General features: G+C 50.5%; 1 protein-coding gene across 12 annotated transcripts in view; it reads right to left on the bottom strand.

Moving 5' to 3' along the window:
* PLXNA2 (plexin A2) overlaps window positions 1–21,125 on the bottom strand; it is a 260,299-nt gene that overhangs the window by 137,679 nt on the left and 101,495 nt on the right. For all 12 annotated transcript variants that reach the window (XM_087761945.1, XM_087761940.1, XM_009462408.2 and 9 more), the window contains 2 exons: window positions 19,854–21,106; window positions 18,034–18,216 (listed from right to left, as the gene is read on the bottom strand). In XM_087761945.1, the coding sequence (XP_087618071.1) occupies window positions 18,034–18,216; window positions 19,854–21,106 (1,436 nt within the window). The remainder of the gene's footprint in view (window positions 1–18,033; window positions 18,217–19,853; window positions 21,107–21,125) is intronic.

Below are 21,125 nucleotides of genomic sequence, written 5' to 3'. Positions count from 1 at the left end.
ATTGGGAACGGGACCAGGACCCAGTGACTCATTTTTCACAGGGCACTGAGCAGCCATTAGACGTTAACGACTTTTGGCAACTACTGACCTGGGTCAGATTCAAACCAATGACCCAAAAGGGAGAGGTTTTGCTTTCCCCATCCGCAGCCCCTGGGAGCCATCCTCCACTGCGTTGCCTCTGAAAAAAGGAGCTCAGAAAGGAAAGCCAAAGAGGTCCTCAGCTCTGGCACAGGGTAACCCTATCAACATGCACTGCAGATAGAGGCGGCTTTTTCCCCGGGAGGAATCAAAGCCTCATTGATACGTGAATTATGAATGAAACCTTAAGCTTTTAAACTTTTAACCTGTGCATTTCTAAGAAAGTCTTAATTTAGCCAGAGACATGGCAGGAAAGAACAATGGTTCAGTGCAAGGTACTGGATTTTCTGGGCTTTTAAAATACACCCTTGTTTAAGATGAATATTTTGCTTACTGAACCATTCCCAAGGGAAAAAGAAAATCCTGATCCACACTGACCAAAGACATGGACTGAAATCTGTGTTACAATGAGACTCACGGATGAGACCGACTTACACTGACATTGCCCCCCCATCCAATTCCAGCGCCGATCGCTTCCTCGGCGGCACCTGGGGCTTCTGCTTCTCGCTCCTCCTCTCACCCAAGTTTCCAATTTCAAGGCGCACTGGGAAAGGCTTTAGTGATGACCAAACCACTGAACATCTTCCACTGCCCCATGCCAGGGTGGATGCAGAACCCCAGAGCCCGGCTGCCGCCCACCCACCACCCCACGCTCTGCAAGGGTTTTAGGCTGAGCCTTGCACTGTCCTGCTCAGCGTGGCAGCTGAGACAAGCTCAGGGACGGGCTTTATCCAGCTCCTGTTTGTGAATTTATCCCCAGCCAAAGGCAATGAAAGACAGGGCTGGGAGAAAGCTCTGGGGAAGGCAGCAAAGCAATAACAGTGATTCAGTGCGACAGAGGTCAGGCCACCTCACACCAAAGAAAATCAGGGTGGGTCAGTTTGGTGGAAGTAACACTCATTACAAGAATAAACTATATAATGAAGAGGGTGGGGGGTGTTTTGCTTGGGTCTGGTGAGGCACTGTTAGACTTTATACCATCAATTCAAATCCTTTTCAGCTTCCACTCCACTGGAATTCACCCAAAAAAAATCGCCTTGCTGACCAGAGCTGAATGAGATTTTGTTTATTTTCTAGACAACTGCGGGCACATTGCTTCCATCAGCAGCAGAGCTGGCACAGATCTGGGATGTGAGCAAAGCCAGGAACAAAATAAGCCAGAGACTCAAGTCTTCTGCTGCCCTACAACTGAGCCACCTCCAGGACACGGGTGCAGCGAATTGCCTGGGTAGAAAGGCTGTGCAAAACCCAACCCCAGCCCAGAAAGGACAGGGAGGATACAGGCGTCACAGGCAACTCACGGCAGGAGAGATCACCTCTAAAGAAAACAGCTGTATATGGCACCGTGTCCCTCCATCAGTACATATCTGTTGACAATGTCACCTAGACATAGATAAATAACTGCATTTGTATTTGAAGCCTTTCACACTTCAGAGCTTCATCACCAGGTCTGTCAGTGCCCACAGCTTCCCTTAAATTTTAGGTGTTCAGATCTTCGAACACATCAGATTCCTTCTGGCTGCCCGACACCTGCTGGCTATCTGACTATTTCAGCACCCCAAACGAAAGGCAGCTTTGAAAACATAGGCCCAGTTACGATATTCTGCAACTGAATTAGCTGCTAGACCTCACAAGCCTGGTGGGTCCATGGATCAAGACTTTAACAAACGAGCAAATTCTGCTGATGTGCTTCAAGAAGTTACAATCCCCGGCTCCGCGCCCAGAGGCATCAGCAGAAGGGATATATATCTGTTTCAGCAACCCAGGACAAAGCCTGTTATATCAATTTAAATCACTGGTGGAGGTTTGAAGCAAACCAGACAACTGGGTGACACTGTCTTAAATCACCACACGAGGGTCCTGCAGAGGGGCTTGGACCCGTTACAGATGCAGAAGGAGCAGCACTGAGCACAGAAATGAAGCTAAGGCAGGGCCGAGAGAAGGAGATGCGGTGGGCAAACCTTGGGTCCATCCCCAGGACACGCGCCCAAGGCTTGCCCACTGTGTCTCCTTCTCGGTGGCAGAAGATGTTGCTGCTCAGGAGGAGGAACCGGGCAGAATCAAGGCAGGAAAGGCAGAGGGGAGGCAATGCCATCCTTGGGTCTGCAGGGATTAGACTTGGCCGTGTCACGAGCCAGCAAAGCTCCTCATTTTCAGAGGGAAGGAAAAAAATAAAAATAAAAAAAAAAAAAAATCAATCAGCCACAAATTATAAATAAAAGAGATGAAAGTTAAGAGTGAAACTAAACAAAGCCCCAGGTGGCCCTCTGCCTGGGGCACTTCTGCTAATTTTAGCCTCTCTGTTCTTCCCTGAGCTGTTTGGTTCAGTGACTGTACAGTTTTAGAGCATTTACTTTACAGCAACTGCCTAAGATGTTGCACACTGGGATGGTCCAACCTGGGCATCAGCGCAAAAGGGGAAGGCAAGGAAGAGCTGCAGTGGGACCTATCCCCGCTGTCCCACCGCCACCAGGACAAAGCCAAGGGGTCTGGGTCCCTGAGCCAGTCTGGGGCGGCCGAAGGGCCGGTTGCTGGCCGTGCCATTGCATGCGCAGGTGAACACGTCCGCAGACCGCAGGGACAGCGGGTCCGCGCCACCGTGGATGTGCACGAACCCACAGCCCCTTCCAGCGCTGAGTGCGCACCAGGGCATGCAGCCGCCTGCACGCGTGCCTCCTGCTCGCCCCTCTCCTGGGCTGCCCTCGCACAACCCCCCTGCGCCCTTTCCAGGGGCCGAGCGACGCTCCCGCGGCCCATCGGCGCCTCTCCCATCGCACTCCTCCGCTCCCTGCCGAAAATGCTGCGGCTCTGCTCGGTGCTGGGGTGGGCGGCCGCAGAGAGCAGTTTCGCAGCCACCACATTTATTCCACGGAGAGAAAAGGCAGCAGCCTCACAGAAGCATCCTATACAGCAGAATGTATTTAAATACCTAATGAAGGAATAAATCTGTGAGAGGGAGACATTTACTGCATACTTATTCACACAGAGCCTTTGTGCAGGCGGGGGCAGCGGGGGGGCGGCGGGGCTGCGCACTGCACCTGCGCTCCTGGCCGACAGCCGCTTTGCCAGGGTAATGAATATGGCAGGATCCTATTAAATGAGACTCTACCTGTCAGGGAGGATATTGAGCACTCCCAGCCTCCACATCCATTCCCAAGGACTCGTCTCTGCTACGACAAGATGCAGCACCTTATCGACAGGGGCCTTCCCAGGGGTCTCAGAGAGCAAACAACGCGCTGGGGGGGACAGAGACAGATTGGGCCACTTTACAGCACCAGTTTGCCTCTGCACAAGACAGCAGGGCTTTTTCTTTATTTTTTTAACCCCCCCCCAGGCAATACGTCAGAGGGCAGAAGTCATGAACTGCCAGCTCATCCCATAGCACAGGCAGGGCTGAAGGCCAAGGGCTGCACTGGAGCCCCAGACCAAAGCGTGTGGGTGAAGGTCCCAGGAGGACAATTAAGTCCTACTTGTGCCCTTGGGCCCTGGAAATATGCTTCCTTCAGCGGGGGCAGAGCCTGGGTCCTCTGCCATTTTACAGCAGGTGAAAAAGCACATTTTGCTTCTGTTGTTCTAACGGGGTGAGAACAACCCGCTGCAGAGCGGGGAAGGAGCAGCATGAGGCTGTGCAGAAGCAAGCTCAGGTGGGATGGCCGTACCAAGCGTATCGCGTTTGTCTGGGTTTGGATGCAGAAGTGCCATAGCCCATCAAGGCTGAGCCATACCCCACATCCTCAGCACTTGCTGCCTGAGAAGACACGGAGCAGGAGCTGCCACCGCCCTGAACATTAAAAACCGAACGCCACGAGCACCACGCAGAGTTCTCCCTGCCTTGTGCTATCGGAGCTACCGCCCCACTGCAGCGGCAACCCGCGATGATTTTGCCACTTCCCCGCAGAGCAGTACTGCTTGGCAGGGGGGTAAGAGTAAGCGCAGGGCGGTGGTGATGAAATACAAGAGCTCAGCCATTCGCTTGCATTTTGCATTTCAGAAAACTATATGCACCGGCAAGCGTTCAAGACAGACGCTGTGTGATGGAGCAGCGGCACCCGCTCCCGTCCCAGCAGCCCCGCACTCGCACCCAGCACCCTGCAGCATCCTTACGCCTCCAGCCATCACTCAGCTTCCAGTTTTACCTCCCCCACCTCCCAAATACAGCCAAACTCATCTTGCCCTTCTGCCTGCCCTCCCTCCCCCATGATACAAAAGGTCAGTTTTGAAATTCAGGGGTCAGGAGGAAGAAATGTAGCAGGGTCAGGGGTGAGAGAAGCAGAGAGGGGAGGAATTTCACTTCTCCAACCATTTGCTTCCATGAATCAGCAGCACCAGAGCTCCTGCCAGGCGCAGGGGTGCTGGGCTCGACCGGGGCAGTGCGGCGGAGGCTCGGGGGGCAGAGAGGGTGCTCCCCTCCCGCAGCCCTGCGCAGAGCAGCACGGCAGCCCCTGCTCTCCTGCGGCTTCTCTCCTTTTTTTGGGTTATCCCAAGATTATCAAGATGCCAGGAAAAACATACCTAAATGCCAAACCCCCAAAGCAAAGCTCCAGCAGAAACAGAGCAAGAGGAAATTAAAGATGGGCTTAACACATCTGGAGTTTACATTTCCCATGTGCAGAGCTGAGTCAGGCACCCGGAGAAAGCAAAGGCCCTTCAGGTCCTCTCCAGGTGCGTGCTCTTTATCAAGCCTATATAAAAAGTTATACACGTTCCTTTTCCAGGTTAAGTAAAGGTGGCCCGTCCACCGTGATGAAGACCAGTAATTAACATCTTTTGGCAGGACAGATGACGCGCCATGATTCCGAGCCCATTATCGTCCCTACGTACTATCGCAACCCTCGTGTTGCGCTCACCGTTTCGCCTAAGATTTTGTCACCCTCAGCGCTCTTCTGGGGGGTCTGGCTCCCACCTTAGAAAAAAGATCTTTAAGGTCTTAAAACAGTCCATGCTTGACTAACAAATATATGTACAATAGCTACTGAAGAAAATAACGCCCAATTCAATAAACGACGAGCAACCTTTTCCTCTCGGGAACCAGAGAGTCCTAATTCTCTCAGTATCTCGTAATTGCCTTGATACCATTTTCCATGCGCTCCTAAAGGAAATCCTATAAATTTAATAATATTGGTATTGTTAGTTTTTGAATTTGATCTTTTATATGTTGATGTTTCTTAACTTTCTCTGCTGCTACATCTGCCAAAGATGCTGGTTTCCTCTCATACTTAACTGTGATGTCTACTACTAGTGCCTCATCTCCGTTAACGAATACCAGGTCTGGCTTATGTAGTTCATTTTGTTCATCTTTCAGCAGCAGCTCCTGGAATACTACCCACGCCTTCTTTTTGGCCTCCTCCACCAATAATTCACATAGTTGGTTATGTCTTGTAATCTTAGTGCTCTGTACCACTGAGCAGAATCTGATAATATGCGAGCAGGTCTCATTCTCTGCCTGACAACGTCAGCACGATTTAATTTGAGTCTCTTGCCTGCCCCTTACTAAAATTTCTCTTGTGAGGTAGACATTAGCTCTCAGCTGTAACACCGTGATGAGCTTTCTGCAGGGAATGCCTCTATAGAATTCAAGCCAGTTGTTACTGATTTTATCCTTCTCAAAGCTGGAAACTCCAAGGCCCTGGGACATCAACTTGGTCCAGTTCACAGATTTTCTCCAGTTAGAGGGTCTCAGAAAGATGCCTTTTGGAGTGGGTATCTCCCATTCAGAGGCTGGCCCCTCACCGCCTAATTCCTCTGATATCACTGTAACTGCTCTCGGGTGCCAAATAGATGGAATTTTATCCTTATCTCCTTCTGCTGCAATCCACAATCTTTCAAATTCCCTCTCAATGCCTTCCTCCCAAACCACTGCTCTTATTGTCTTGTCTGAAGATGGCGCAATTCTGGGTAGTCTTCAAGTCTGTACACTGGGAATCAAACCCGAGAGCCTGGTGACACCTAAACCTCCATCCTGGGTGCTGGAATACAGGATGGCATCCCAAGTACTTGCCGGAAGATGTAGCCATTCCTTGATGGCCCCTCAAATTGCCAAGTCAAGGGTTTCTAGGTACGTAGCTTTTACGTCAGCTGGGTCTGCCAAGTAGAGGAATCGCGGAAGAGTATATCCTTTCAAGATGTCCACCTTCTGAAATGGCTTTAATGTAGCCTTCCCAACTCATTGTAACCATCCCTTCACTTTCTCCAGTAGCGGAGGGAGTTTGGCTCACACCGCCTCTTTGCAAGCAGCGTCTGGGGTGAACAAATATATCATCCCACATTGCTTATGTCATCACTTATGTCCTAAACACTAGCTTTTAGTTTTTTTCCTTTAATCTACATTATCACATATACTTACTATCTACCAGACAACTTCATTAGCTCTTGTTTTCAAAACCGCTTCTCCTGCTGCCTAAAGCTCTACAGGCAGAGCCAGCCACTCTGGGAAACCCTGGAGGATTCCTCCCTGCTCGGGGATTTTACACTGGCCTCTTTTTGCTGAAAAGGTACAAAACCCAACTATGCACAGGAGGAAACGAACACGCTGAGCATCCCAACCAACTTTACAACTTAAAGAGAGCAGAGAGCAAGGGACGAACGCGGAGCTGTAACATCCCTCTCTGGTGCCCGGGGAACGCAGCGGCTGCCTCGCTTGGAGCTGAACCATCACCACGTGTGTGTCCCTGAGCCAGCGCGGATGCAATCATGCCCAGGAGAGAGGGCAGCCCTATTTCAAGGGAAGGTAGAGATCTCTGGCTGAGGAAGCGCAGCTGCAATTGGGGAATATGCTGCGAGAGCAAAAAAATGCTGTTTTCATGTAAATGTCCCTAATAATAAAAGAGTGAAGGAAGAAAGCAACACATACAAACAAGAAATGGTACATTTGTACTAGAGAAGCAGAAATGATTCTAAAAAGAGAGCTTTATCAACATTTTCCAGAAGGCATCGGTTGTTCTTTAATGCTCCTCGAGGAATAACACATTGATCCTGCTGAACCCGGGCTGCCTGGTGCCTCTGATCACAGGTTTCAGTCTTGATGCAGCACACTTCTCAACCTGTACCTTCCAGATTATTCCAACTATTTATTTCTCAATAACAAGACCAAGTTCCCAATGTGAAAGGCTCTGCACAAAAAAAAAAAAAAAAAGGCATGAAAAGAAAACCAGAGAGGGTCAGCCTGCTGTCCTTTGGCTTCAAAGCTCTGTAGAATGCTTTAGCCCAAATATACTCAAGAGGTGCAACTGGTCTGAGAGTCAAAAGAAAGAAGAAGGTGGGAGGAGGGGACTCTGGTTTTATTCCAACTCTGCCATTTGCTAATTTAAGCATATGAGACCAGAATAGCCCCCTCACTTCTGTGTGCTCACTTGCATTTGCGGTACAAAGTCTCAGAGTGGGAAGCTTTAAGCGCGTCAGGCAAAAAGCATCAAAGAAACTCACAACTGAAAGCAGGCAAAAGGATGCTGTTTTTCCACTAATAAGCCACTGGCTGCAGGATGACTAGCAAAAGCAAACATCGCATTAGTCAGCCAAATGTTAACTCAGAGCTGCGAGGTTGCAGGCTGCAAACGCTCCCAGCGGCTCGGGAAGGTAAGTGCTCCCAGCTGGAGGCACAGCAATGTTTATTTGAAAGACCTTGTTTTACCCCAGTGTCTCTTCCTCACCCTTTTTTCTTTACTTTGAGCAGCTCAAGGGACCAACTCTTGTTCGTTCCGACTAAGGGGGATCTCAGGATTGGCATCCTCTCCAAGCAGCAAATGCAAATCACTCTCTAAATTAGTGGCAATGACCAACTTAACAGGCCCCACTGCTTTTAATGAGCTGATGAGGGGGAGGAAGAGGCCGAGGCAAGACGAACAATTACCACCTACAGTCATGGCAGCGCTTTGTGCTGCCTGACTTGCGCTGTACAGGATGCTCAGGCTGGTTTGCGTAAGGCCTGCAGGCAGGTTTATGAGATTAAAGCCCTGCACACAATAAATAATTTAGCAGCTTACCACAAAAAAAAAAAAAATCCCACACTGTATAATAGCTAGGCTGTATGATATGTACATTATTTTAAATGCACATCACTTCCATCTACATGTATCTATTTGATGCAAAGACATGTAACTGAGCGAGAAGGAACAACTGGGAGAGGTGGCAGGGTCCCCGGCTGAGGCACAGGCAGGGGATGACGGGACAATGCTGCCGAAGCCACTCATGAATTATTCCAGGCCTGCCCGTGCTGCTGCCTGCGCTCTCCTGTTTGCATGCATGTGTCGGAGGCATCTTAAACCCTTGCTCAGCCACTTATTCCTCCACCGTCCGCCCCTGGTCCCAGCAGGCTGCCCAGTAGGGACTGGCAGTGGCTGACGGCAGCCGCCTTCAGCTCAGCGCTGAGCGGGAGCGCGGCGCAAAGTCCTGCGCAAGCCCCATGGGACCGACAGCTTTCGGTCGCACGCCAGGCAGCTTCGGCCCCGCCAGCCGCCATCCTCTCTTTTGGTGGGATTGCACGGCGTCTGCGGTGCGGCAGCACCTCGAAGCTGGCAGCAGGCACTGGAGCACAGGGCTGGGGAAAGGTTTAGAATCTCATAGACAGGGAAGGTATGCACAGGGAAACCTGCCCGTGAGGGAGAACTGCCCAACAGATGGGCATCACTGCCACATCTCCTCGGTCCCAGGCCAGACCTCTCTGTGACCGGACCGCAGATCCCTTTCAGGGTCCTCAGGGCTCACTGAGCCCCAGGTGGAATACAGCCATGTACAGGGGTGTAAATCACAACGTGCAAATTCAAGTTATAGAGCAGAAAATTGCAAGCTTGAGTAATATATTCAACGTCAACTCAATAAAACTAGTGGTTAACATGAGAAGAATCCAAGCGTCCTTACCCTCACAGTACCACCACGTTTCTCTCCCCCAGCCACTAGATGTGGCTCCCTCGCTGCCTGATTAGCATCATCTAGATTTGAGACACACCTGATGAATGACCAACATCTTCCAGCCTACAGTTAAGGTGACAGTGGGGGGAAAAAAACACGACCAAAACCTAAACGCATGGAAAGACTGAATGCAACAGACCCTTGACGGCGTGCATGCGGGGGCGGGGTGGCTGGGAGAAGAGCCAGGAGTTGCTACCATTGCTGGTAATAAGCAGCAGTCACATTTCGACTTGATATTTTGCTGTTCTTTTCGTCCAAGTCACAGCCAGGAAAGCCTACGGCCTCCCCACAGACCCCAGGGAGCTCCTCCGGTGCAAAATTCCCCTGGGCTCTGCACTCCCCAGCCCCTGGGAGCTCCCTACCACGGGCAGGGGTTTATCTCCCTCCTTTATTGCTCAGGCTGGGCTGCCTGCAAAGAGCTCCCTGAAGGCCTGAGAAATGTAGGCATCTGCCTGTCCATGCATCTTGGCAGAAATGAAAAGAGGGTAATAAAAGGCAGGGGGAGGTGGGGAGACTATGCATCATAACAGGCGTAATGGACTAATGCTAATATAGAGACTGGCCACATCCAATCCACGCCTGTCTGGCACATTCATAAATATCAGGCAGACGTTCAAGTGATGGATTTGCCTTCGCAAACCATGCAGTATTTTACAGCCCCGCTAATGCTGTCGTCGCCCTGGCCGGCGGCAAATAGCAACCGTAACAACAATGGGTAGTAAACTCGATTGTAGGATGGAGGGAATATTAAAGGCAGCATCAGTCAGATGCACAAGGGAAAGCCAAACAGCAAGTCCCATCACAAGCCATGGCCACGCTGCTTTTGCACGGCATTTCGCTCCCCAGTTTTCCCCAAATCCCAACCTTTTTGCAGCAACAGCAGCACAGGGGCTGTGTCAGCACACGGGATTCTTCCTGCGGATTCCCCTGTCTCTCCCAGCATATTTTTGTTTTCCACATTCTTTTTTCTGCCTCAAGGAGGCATTTAGAGAAGCAACATAGCATAGTCTTCTCACAGTATTTCTTGCCACCCGGGGATTTAAGATCTTACAAATGGACCAAAACTCATGTTATTTTGACCTCTGAGGATTTTAAAAGCCTGCAGAAAAATATATATAGTAAAGAAAGCATGAACTCCTTGACGCATAAATAGAAAGGCAGGAGTCTAACACTGTCCTCCCCCCAAAAAACAACATCCAGAACACAGCAACTTCTTCAGATTTATACTCGGAGGAAAGCAGGGGACAGTCAGAAAAACTAACATGAATTCACAAAATAGTCTGGTATTTCCTGATATTTTTCACCCAGATTACTTCAAGAAGAAATACATTACTGAACTAGATGAAAATGTAGCTCTGCTTCTAGCATGAAACGGAGGAGGAATAACTTCTGCCTCACTTCATGCTCATAAAGGAGATAATACCTCTTCTTATAAAAGGTGTGGGGATTCATTATCTTCTAAATATGTTAAAGAAAAAAAAAAAAAAGCCACACATCTGCACAAGGGGGAAAAACAGCCTTTTTGGTAACTATTTCCCAGTAGTTACTTTGGTAACTAATCCCAAAATACACGGACTGATGCACCTCCAAACTCCCTTTAGCCTCACGTGTGGCGCTCCGAGCTTTATTCCTGCCTGCATAAAAACCCAAGAGCACTGGGAAAGGGGAGACCCGAGACATTTTTCTGGTTTAAGGCTGTGTGCACCTAAGGGAGGCACCAAGAGAGACTTCATGCCAAACTTGCCAGGACCGTGCCAGTGCCAAGGGCGGTGCGGGAGCAGGAGGCAGATACTGCAGGGAAAGCCCAGGAGCTCACGGAGCCACGGGGTCCTTCTGCTCCTTTCCCAGGAGCAGGAATCTTCCTGGGGGAATCGCCAGCAGAATTTGTCCTACACTTCTGATGTTTAAGACAATCAATAAGAGCATTTGGCAGGGAGGGCCAGGACCAAATCCCAGAGATGAATCTACACAAGGAGCTCTTCAAGAGCATCCCCTTTCAGCACATGGAGCCCCTTGCCTTCGGGGTGCTGGTTGCTGCTGGTGGAGCTGGTGAGACCTGAGGCAGGCTGTTTTTCATGCATACGGCTGTCCAGCCACTTGCAGTCTTTACTAGCTCCACTTCGTTTGGAAAGGAATAAAATGTAATTGTTGCACTCAAAAATTTCAAGCTGATTTTTCAAGGTGCCTGAACCTGAGTGAGAACCAGAGTCATCGCCATCTCATGAGCCAAGAAACATATTAAAGCAGATTAAAGCAGACTCTGAGCCCACCTGGCTCAATTTCACATAGCATTTCCTAAACACCTGCCCCTTAGCTCTCCACCAGCTATAAAAATACATCCCAACTTCTCTTTTTTTCTTATTTTACTTGCTCTGCCAGGCAACAGATAACAGAACTAGAGAAGTAATGTTGGGAGAAGAGGAGGCCAATTTCATGCCTTTAAGAGGTGGTAGGGACATTCCTGAACTGCTCAAAACCAGAGTTTAGAGGGACTTGGCAGCTCTGCCCCTTCTCCAGCCCCGAAACATGCACAGCAGTGCTCTCCTTTGGCTTTGATCACTTCTCATATTCCCTTGCACAAATTCCAATTAATAAGTAAAACTCCAGCTTCTGGCTACCAACAATAACAAATGTAAGGGACCATTTTGTGGGCATTTTGGGGACACATTTCTGGGATTGCAGTTTGACAGCACCCTTTTTACACAGATGGAAGCAAAGGGGCATTACTGTCTGAGGCTAGAAAATCCCTGTTCAGGGAGAAAAAGAATCCCAGCTTCTCCGACCACACCAGAGCAAGTCACCAGCAATACGGTACCAAGTAAATACCCCCTTATTTCACATCCAAGGGCAAGAAACAGAGAGCTGCTTCTCATACCTTTCAATTAAACAACTTCTTCAGTCAAGCCAGAGTCATCTGCCATCTTACACCTCTGCTGGGACACAGAGGTCTGCGCTCCGAGGCTGATGGATTGATCACTGAGTCAGCAAAGCACCCGACCTTACAACCTATAGCTAAAACTAGGCATCTCCTTTGGAAGGTGTCTGCAAACGGATGATTTTCATCTGTTCAATAACAGCCTGATGTCTTCTTGGCTTCTCTACACACTGATGCAACCAACTTTTTCCTAAAGTGCTATGGAATGCGTGCAGGGGCGATAATTAAGGATAAATTAAAAGGATGAGATAACCATCCATAGAATGAAGGCAGATAAGGACAGGTTCGGGCGTATATTTCATTGTGAAAGACCTATTTTATTCCCACTAATGGAACAAATGAAATCAGCCAAGCTGAATAAAACTATCACATACCAAGACGTAACAACACACTTAAAGTTCGCCTTTCCCCTGACTGCGTAATCCAATCAGTTATCACTGTCCCTTGCAAAAGTGGAGGTTCGCCTTCGTTGAAAGCAAGGACAGACATTACGCACCATGCATTCAGGCATTCAACAGGTAAACAGGAATGCGTTTCCAATCATGAAAGCTAGTTACAGCACTATATATTTTTCTGTAGCACTTCTCCTCCAGACAGATCCCAAGCAGCTCTTCGCGGGTGACCTTGCATGCCAGAATCGATTCAAGCCGTGTACAGCACAGCTGCCTTTGGGACAGTGTGTTACAGGAGCGCAGAACAACGTCTGACGCCCATTTATGCGGGAGGATAGGGTGTGAATTGAGATGCACACACTATCCTTCACCTCAGGGCAGCCAAAATAACCAAACCTGGGTCCTTGCCTGTAGCACCAAAGTTTATGCTGAAGACAGACAACGCAGAGCACTTCTCAGCGTCCTTTGTAGAAGCAAGCCCTGGGTGCAGAGCCCAGCCCTCAGACCTAGCCTGGGCAGCTCTAACACACCAGCACCGAGAAGCATGCCCCACACCTCCGAGCATCTTCAAGCACACAGATCAAAGCCTTATTGCCACTGGAGCAACTCGGTACTGGGTGAAAACCAGGTACAAAGTCACCGTTACTGCTTTTCCCTGGGATCAATCGCACGTGCCATCCAGGAGCGTACCCAGCCCATGGGAACATAGGCAAGGGATGGCGAGGCTGCAGGCACCGCATTTTTCCTACAGCGGGCATAAACAGCACGATGGTAAAATAATACGTAGACGGTGCACTGTCAGACATAGAAGAGACATTTATTTATTCTTGATCACAAACAATGTCCTCCATTGACAAGCTGAATGAAGGGCACTTCGCTGATTTATTAGATCCAATAAGAAACACACCTCTTGGGATGAAATACAAGATTGATTTTTGCTGGTGAGCCATGCTGCTATCCCAACCACTGTGCTCAGCCTGATGAGATGAAACCGGGCATGCACAGGGACAGAGAGAGTTGAAACAGCATTGGGTGGGAGAAATAAATGGAAAGATTTGCATGAGGAAGGGGAGCTGAAATGGAAACAAGGCTTGCAATAGCAGCCCTTCAAACTGAGGGTTACTCTCTTCTTCCTGCAATCCTTTGCTCCCACTAAGTCTATGTATCTTAAGAGAAGAGCAGCAAACTACTAGGAAGCTTAAGGGCAACGCCAGTGCAGCTCCTGGGAAACCTCTGAGTCAGACCCTTCCCATGCATCTGCCTTTCAGAGGAGCCCCTCTAAATATAGCAAGTATAATTTTCACATCAGTCTCAGCATCTAACAGGCAAACCACATTAGCTGAGTTCCGTGGATGCCGTTTTCCATCAGGAAAAAGACAACTAGCACAGCAGTGCTTAGCTTGAGGCCCTATTAATAGCAGTCCTAATTATATGGCTGCAAATTTAATTCATAGCAATGATTAGTGTCAAAATCAAAGGCATCACGCATCAATATTGATGGAATTGTATGAAGCCCCTAAACAGAACAAGCAAGCCGACACATCTCCCCCCAGCAGTTAGTTGCTGTTAAGTGTTGCATTAATGTCTCCTCTAATTTTGCTCGATAAAAATTGTTGTATTGCAGGAATCCACAATTCTGAACAAGTACATCTCTAACATGATCCTCTTCCCCCTCGCTCCCCCAGCCACGAAGCTGAGATGCTTTGGAAGAAGAGCTAGACCACCAAGCTGCAGGGAGAACTGCATCCCAGGTACCTGTGCTTTATCCGAAAGGTCACGGCATCATCAGCACATTTGCTTTTCACCACTTGGAGAAAACTGCTGAGGAGGAACAGTAGTTCTCCAAAAGAGCGGGCAGCCAGGGGGCATCGCGGGGGCGCAGCCATTTCATGCAGGACCTGCACCGAGCGCACCACGAGTCCCCACCCGAGGCATGCCCAACATACAGGCGGATTGCAACGAGAGGCAGCGGGCTGACCGAGACAACACTGTGCGAGAAAATTCCTCCTCCAGCACTGAGTGTTAATGGAGAACAGATGCATCGATTCATCCTTCACCCCCTTCAATAGTAACCAGGGTCAGACGATGCACTCATGCGTGTCACCAGTGGTGCGAGGAGCAGCTGACCAGTCCCGGGCAGCCACAGCAGGTACAAGCACACCCTCAACCCTGAGCTCAAACCCTGACCCAAGCAAGTGCCCTGGTTCCCTGCAGGAAAGATGCCAAAATCATTGTCAACTGACTTATCTGCTATTATTGACTTGTTTGTCAGCAGCTCCGGCACCAACACCCCTCTGGCGCAGCATGGCTATGCCGAGCTCACAGCTGGGCTGTGCGGACTTCGCGGGCGACCTGCCCAGGCTGCCCGCACCGGCCAGACCCCACGGGGCTCCGAACCTGCAAAGCAAGCGGCGAGCTCAGCCTGGGAAAGCTGCCAGCCCCGCCACGGGGCTCCGCGCTGCTCCCGAGCAGACAGAAAACTTCTCTCCTTTTACGTGTCAGCCAGGGCTGGCTGCTGAAAGGAGCAAAAAGGGACTTCAAATGTACCCAGGAAACAGGGAAGGGCCAGCAAACACAGGGCTGTACCAGCATTGCACAGGCAGGGATGTCTGGGCAGGCAGGCAGGGGAGTGGGGACCTTCAGCATTCAGCTCCTTTGGAGGAGAGAGGCTGAAGCAGCAGCCGCTCTCCTAGGGAATAGCTAATGGGAAGAAGGACATCAGTGAGATAACGCGGCATTTTCATTAATGAATTCTCACTGGGGAAGCACAGACAAATTTGAAAGATTTCTGAGGTGGCTCCCTGACTTCTGTCCTCCAGCTACACAAAAGTGTCTTCTTTGAAACCCCAGCCTGAGCCACCAGCTTGTTTCCAAAGTAAATCAACGGCTGTGGGAGAGGGAATAGGTGTGACATAGCTTTCAGACGTTAATTGTGTAGTAAATAGCAAGGTGGCGAACCAGCGGAGACGAGGCATCTATCTGTACATCTCTGGCACTTAGAGGTGCATACATTTTTACCATCCTCATTTCACATATGGGGAAGAAGAGATATGGAAACAGTCCTGAGCATCCTGAGCACTCGCTAACTTCGAGACATGTCTGGTCTCGGAACATGCACAAAATCCAGAGACAACCTGGTAATTCCGCACTGGGTCTGCAACGCCTGCTCTGCAGCGAGCCTCCCAAGAGCCTCACAGTTCTATGCAAAGCCGCTTCCTATGCTTCACGTGACCTCTCTTAGGCCACGTAAAAGATAATCCCACATGTCAAATGAGAAAGGATTTACTGAAGTTGTGGACAGGACCACGAGATAGAGAACAACAACATTCCCAGCCCCGTGCAGGGGAGGACGGGACAGTGATCGCTCCAGCTAATGACAACAGGAGGCACAAGTCTCATCAGCTGCAGACAACTCTGATACACACTAAATCAAGGTGCTTGGCAGATGCCACGAAAGGCTGACTGCAGTGAATGCCTGGAATGAATTTGCTCAAGAGATGAACCGATTTTCTCAGCGCCTAGTTACCACTGGCTCAAACACAGGTACAACGTGAAGGATTCCCGCAGCCCTCCTTCCCCATCTCCCCCCGTCCTGCCCAGCCGCCTGGCTTCTGGACAGAGTGAAGTGGATGGGCATGAACAGACCAACTTTGCATCAAAAAGGTAGGTGTTCAATGTAGAATAGCAGAAGGAATTAAACCGTGCAGGAGATACTGCTTCTTCTCCAATCCTACATAATTAATGGGATGTGACAGTAAATACCTGGTGTGCAGGCACAAGCTGTTTGCTTTAACTGCCTCTAAATGAGGCACCTCCCCAATCCCCACCACCACCAGAGCAGCCAGCACCGGGCTGCAGGGCTGGCTTGCAGCTTGATGGCACGTGCATCTGCACTATGCTGAGGGTGCCTCTTCCATCCTCGTAGCTGGAAAAATCCCGGCGCTCCCGTGTGGCAGGGCGGGTGGGCGGGCAGGGAGCAGAGGGGCTCTGCTTACAAGCCCACTCTCCCCCGTGTTCAAAATTGCCCCGCTGACACTCGAGAGGCACCAGGGAGGCACCTAATTTACTACTACTCAGCACTTGTAAAGTGCTGAATGAATATTAATGAACTGATGTAATTAAAATGATGCAGACATTCAAGTGTAGTATCTGCCTGTCCTTGTATCTTCCTGGATAGATGAGGAAGAAATTCCCTGCTGCTTAAGGACACAAAAAATTAACAGCCTGCTGTTGATTACAGTTGTTAACTCTTTCCCGGGTACGAAGAAGCAGGGTCTGCATTTAGTGCGTTCACCTAACGCTATCATTTACATTTTCGGTTAATTTGAAGGATCTCAGCTTTCCAGGGCAGCATCTCAAGGCTGGTTTTGCTGGAGCAGACTTCTGCAGACGCTGATGAGCTGGCTTCTAGTTGCAGCTCCAACTCTAAAGACCAACAGCGGGGGGGTTCCCCTCCACTTACACACCCCAAGGCCATTGCCGTGCTTATTTAAAATAGGGGACTCCTGAGAGAGGACTGGAGGACTACACTCAGCAGATGCATGGCTGGGCCTGACCAGCCTTTGCACGCTACTGACTGAAGAGCGGTTCAGAAGATATCCCAGTTCGACTGCAAAATCCTAAATCCCATCGGAGCCCCCCCAACCCCTGCGCCCAGCGGGAGCATCTCTTTGCCTTGGGCAACTAGCCCCAGCCTTTATGATGCAGAGGGTGAGGCATGTTATCTTCCAGGACTGATCAATCATCCAACTGTCAGAGGGAAGAGCAGGAGGTAAGAGGCAGAGAGAAGCAGTAGGACTCTGCCCTGAGGCTTGGTTTCCAAAAGCAGCCAAGTTAACCCATTCCTATCTCTCCATGACCAACCATCCTGCCACCATCAGCAATTTTGCCATCACCAAAAGCTTTCTAACTCACAGTCTTCTACACAAGCAGAAGGATTGCTGGGAAACAACTCAAAACTATTGCAAGATTTCCATCAGTGTATCAAAAAGGAGAGATCCGAGCCCTTGGATACAGCTTGCTGAGGTTCACTCGAACTCAGACATTGCAAGCCAGCTCCTCACTTGTCTCTAATCAGACTGGCCCATTATTGCCCCGATAATTTCTGCATCAGCACCACGAACACCCCCCCCCCCCCCCCCATAGTCTACTGAATGATAAAATGCAAAAAAACCCAGACCAACAACAGGGTAACGCTATAATATACAGGCAGGCGGTGCGTGCAAGAGCTGGGACGGTGCAGAGACCTGCATTACCCTGCTGCTGAAGGAAGTCGCTGGCTGGAAGCACAGGAAGGTGCCCTCAGCCCATGCAAGGGGATGCTCTGGAGCTGTAACGCCACAGAGCCATAGCAACCGTGTGGCCCCGTTTGGTCCCTTTTCCAGGACCAGGCTGCAGCAGTTTCTGCTGCACCTTGCCCAAGGCTTGGCACTTCTCCGCTTCAAAAGCGACCACGGCAACACTGTTCTCTGTAACAGTGCTGAGGATTAACTTTGCTGCACCAATGCGAGGCTTTCTGTGACCCTGTGATTTTTGCTCCTGACTAGCTCCCAGTTTCACGCTGGGAAATATCTGCAAGACAAAGCAGCAGCTACGCACATCAGAGATTCCTGAGAGAGATAAGAAATGGATCCTGGCTCTCCGAAGCCATGGAAATAAGCTTACCTTCTTCAGCTTGCCAGTCTTAGTCCCCACAAACACCACGCTGTAGCCGTTGTAGACGTAGGAAGCGACAGAAGTCATCCGGTCCCGGCTCGAGGTGAAGAGTGTCACTCCGTCCACCGGCGTCAAGCCTCCCAGTGGCTGGTTAATGTCGAGGCCGCAGAAATTATCGTCAATGGGGACTGGCTGGAAAGACGAGGTTTTGGGCAGCTGTGAGTGAAACGAAAAGCACGGGGCAGCCCCACACAGCCGCGCTCAGGCAGAAGGGAGCCAGCGGTGCTGACAGCAGGGTGGGAGCCACCAGCGCACAAGCCTCTGCCCAGGGACCCTGCCAGCTTCAGCCACCTTCTGCAATGGCTTGTTCCCTTCACTGCCTGAGGCCAAGACACTCTGCAGCTGCTCCAAAATGTATCTGGACAGGGCTCAGTCCAAGAGACACTTTCACTCATTTTCTAAAGCTATGAGGTTTCTCATGGGTTTAGCCCTGCTGCACGGCCATGCAGGAACTCTCTCCTCCGCTCATTTCGCCTCCTCTCAGCCTGATTTCCAGAGGTGCCAAGTAGCATAAGCAGAAAGGTGCTCAGCATCCCCACATCAGCAAAGGCTCCCCTTGAAGACGACACAAGCCCTGCTGCTGACAGCTCGCAGCAGCACTGGCAGTGCCGCACATGGGGCGGGACAGGCTCGGGGCAGTCACCAGCCAGAGGACAGCCGGACACGGCTGATGCCACACCAAGAGAGGGGAGAGGACGCTGCTGTTCATTCCTGTTGGGAGCAGCCACCTCCATCTGGCGCAAACGGCCCAGCTCCAGGGCAGAGTTAAACCTTTCCCATGTGAACATGGGGCTGGTGGAAAGCACCAGCCTGGCTGCCCTGGAAAGGTGGGTGATCACACAGGGAACGGGCTCTGGCAACACAAAACAGCCCAGTGCTAAGTGGGAAGATGCACTCTTGCTCCTTCCACTGCCCAGCTGTGCGCTCTCCTACAAACCACCTCTCTGTGCCTCAGTTTCCTTTCTACAAGACAGGGAATGTGGATGCTGGCTTCTCCCTGGAACACCACTTCCCATGAGTAAAGGAAAATCATTCTGCCAACAGCTGAGTATTATTAAGCCGTATCAGCTGAGATTGCTTGAGTGAATTCCTACACAGCATAGGCGGCGGGGTGGCGACACGGGTGGCCACTCGTCATCACGCTGACTGCAATCCACTTATTTTCCACAAGGGACATTAACTACCAAATGCTCAGGCACATCTAGTTGCAACCGAGATGGGATGACTCTCCCCTGTGCAAGCCAGTGCTCAAGCTTTTCTTCACCTTCTTTCATTTCATTTAACCCATGTTTCTCTCCTTCCAGCAGCCAAACTTAATATGCTTGGCACAAGAAGGCCCCAGGGATTCCCAGGTCAGCCCAAGAACAATCTGCATGTGAATCAAGATTAAAGAAAACAGCTGAATAAAAATACAAAAGACACAACCACCATTTGTATTTATCTTGTTAGTTTGTCGATACCGCCCTCCTGCCCAGGGAAGGGCGAGAGCCTTCCTCCAGCTTCCAGAGCCCCAGACTGGGAACAGCAAACACTTCCAGCAAGTTGCACACCTTTATTCATCTGCCTTAATGCTACCTCTTTCTGTCATTGCCCCCACTGTCTGATAACAACAGGGACTAAAGAGGAAAAGGACTACTACGTCTGTTCAGTGTTCAGGGAAACTGAGGCACAGAAAGATTGATCCTATTCTGCAAGCTCATGTGCCATAGGGCCAGGCACTGATACCAGTTCTCAAGGGCTACCACGGCCAACAGCTGGAGCATCCTTACCGCTTTAGTGCACTGGACATCTTTGCCCAGCAGCCAGTTGAGCTCCAGGTTGCCTTCCCCCTGGTAGCAGGACTGCAGGCGGTCCTTGATCCGAGCGTTGATGGTGCGAATGGGGAAGACGCAGAGCGCGGAGTCGTCGGGTGGCTGATGGTACTGCTTCTGTCCCTTGGAGAAAATGGCAAAGAGGACATCCTCCTGGGCCGTGATATTGAGGGACTTGGCCAGCACATCTCCTGGCTTGGAGAGGTACGCTGCTTGCAGGAGGCGGTACTCCGTGTCCCCTTTGACGCAGCCAAAGGGCAGAGAGACATAGGAGTGGAACTTCGGGTCATTTTTGCAGAGGCGGACGACGCGAGATGTGTAAAAGAGATCGCTGGCGGAGTTGATGGAGACACCCTCTGGGGTCTCTGGCTGGACAGTCAAAAAATAGACAAAGTTCCCACTGGCAAAACCATAGATGTAGAAAATGTCAAAGTGCGAAACAAGGGCCAAGGTGTCTGAGGGGATTTTGATGAGGGATGAGACAAAGTCACTGTGGAGCTCATAATCCAACATTGCTGATGACTCCGGGTCCCGGGGAAGTTTGCGGCTGGAGAGGGTGGGGAAGTAATCCTGCTTCCCATCCACCGCCGTGCCAATGAAGAGCTTCCCATCTTCACCTTCCGAGCGCACGATCACACCATACATTGTGCCCGTCTTGTTGACACTGGAGAGGTAGTGCTCTTTTTTGTGCGAGGGCTCTACCAAGATGAAGAGGTCATCCAGGCGCAGCAGCTTGCAGACCCCCTGGTAGAGGCTGCCGCAAGCCAGCAGCCGGTTCTCAGAGTAGTCAATGATCAGCAGCTTGTTGACATTGTTGGTGAGGGTGAGGATCTCGCTGCATGGCTGGACGATGAGGGGAGGGTAGCAGGATTTATTGTCCTCCTCAGGACCAGTTTTATGAGCCACCAAAATGGTCAGGTTACCCGACAGCTTGTAAACTCTGTTGATGGCTCCAACGTAGACTGCTCCAGTACCTTGGTGAACAGTCAGGTGGTTGAACGTCCAGTCCCGGTTCTCAGAGTGGAAAGTGCTGAACAAGCCATTGCTGGACACATTTTGGGAGAGCGATGCCAGGAAAAGACAGAGCAAAGCCACCGACCAGCCATCGGAGTCTGGTACCCAAGGCCAGTTCTTCCTCTGATCCATCCTGGAAAAGGCAAACCGTGTTCCTCGTTCGTGTCCTGTGCCCCAGCAATGTCCCTCACATGGTTCTGGGGAAAGAAAAGAAAC

The sequence above is a fragment of the Nipponia nippon genome, unplaced genomic scaffold (assembly GCF_047370975.1).
Source record: "Nipponia nippon isolate SJK-2023a ecotype South Korea unplaced genomic scaffold, ASM4737097v1 scaffold_25, whole genome shotgun sequence".
Taxonomy (NCBI): Eukaryota; Metazoa; Chordata; class Aves; order Pelecaniformes; family Threskiornithidae; genus Nipponia; species Nipponia nippon.
This window is presented reverse-complemented; position numbering and strand designations above follow the sequence as displayed.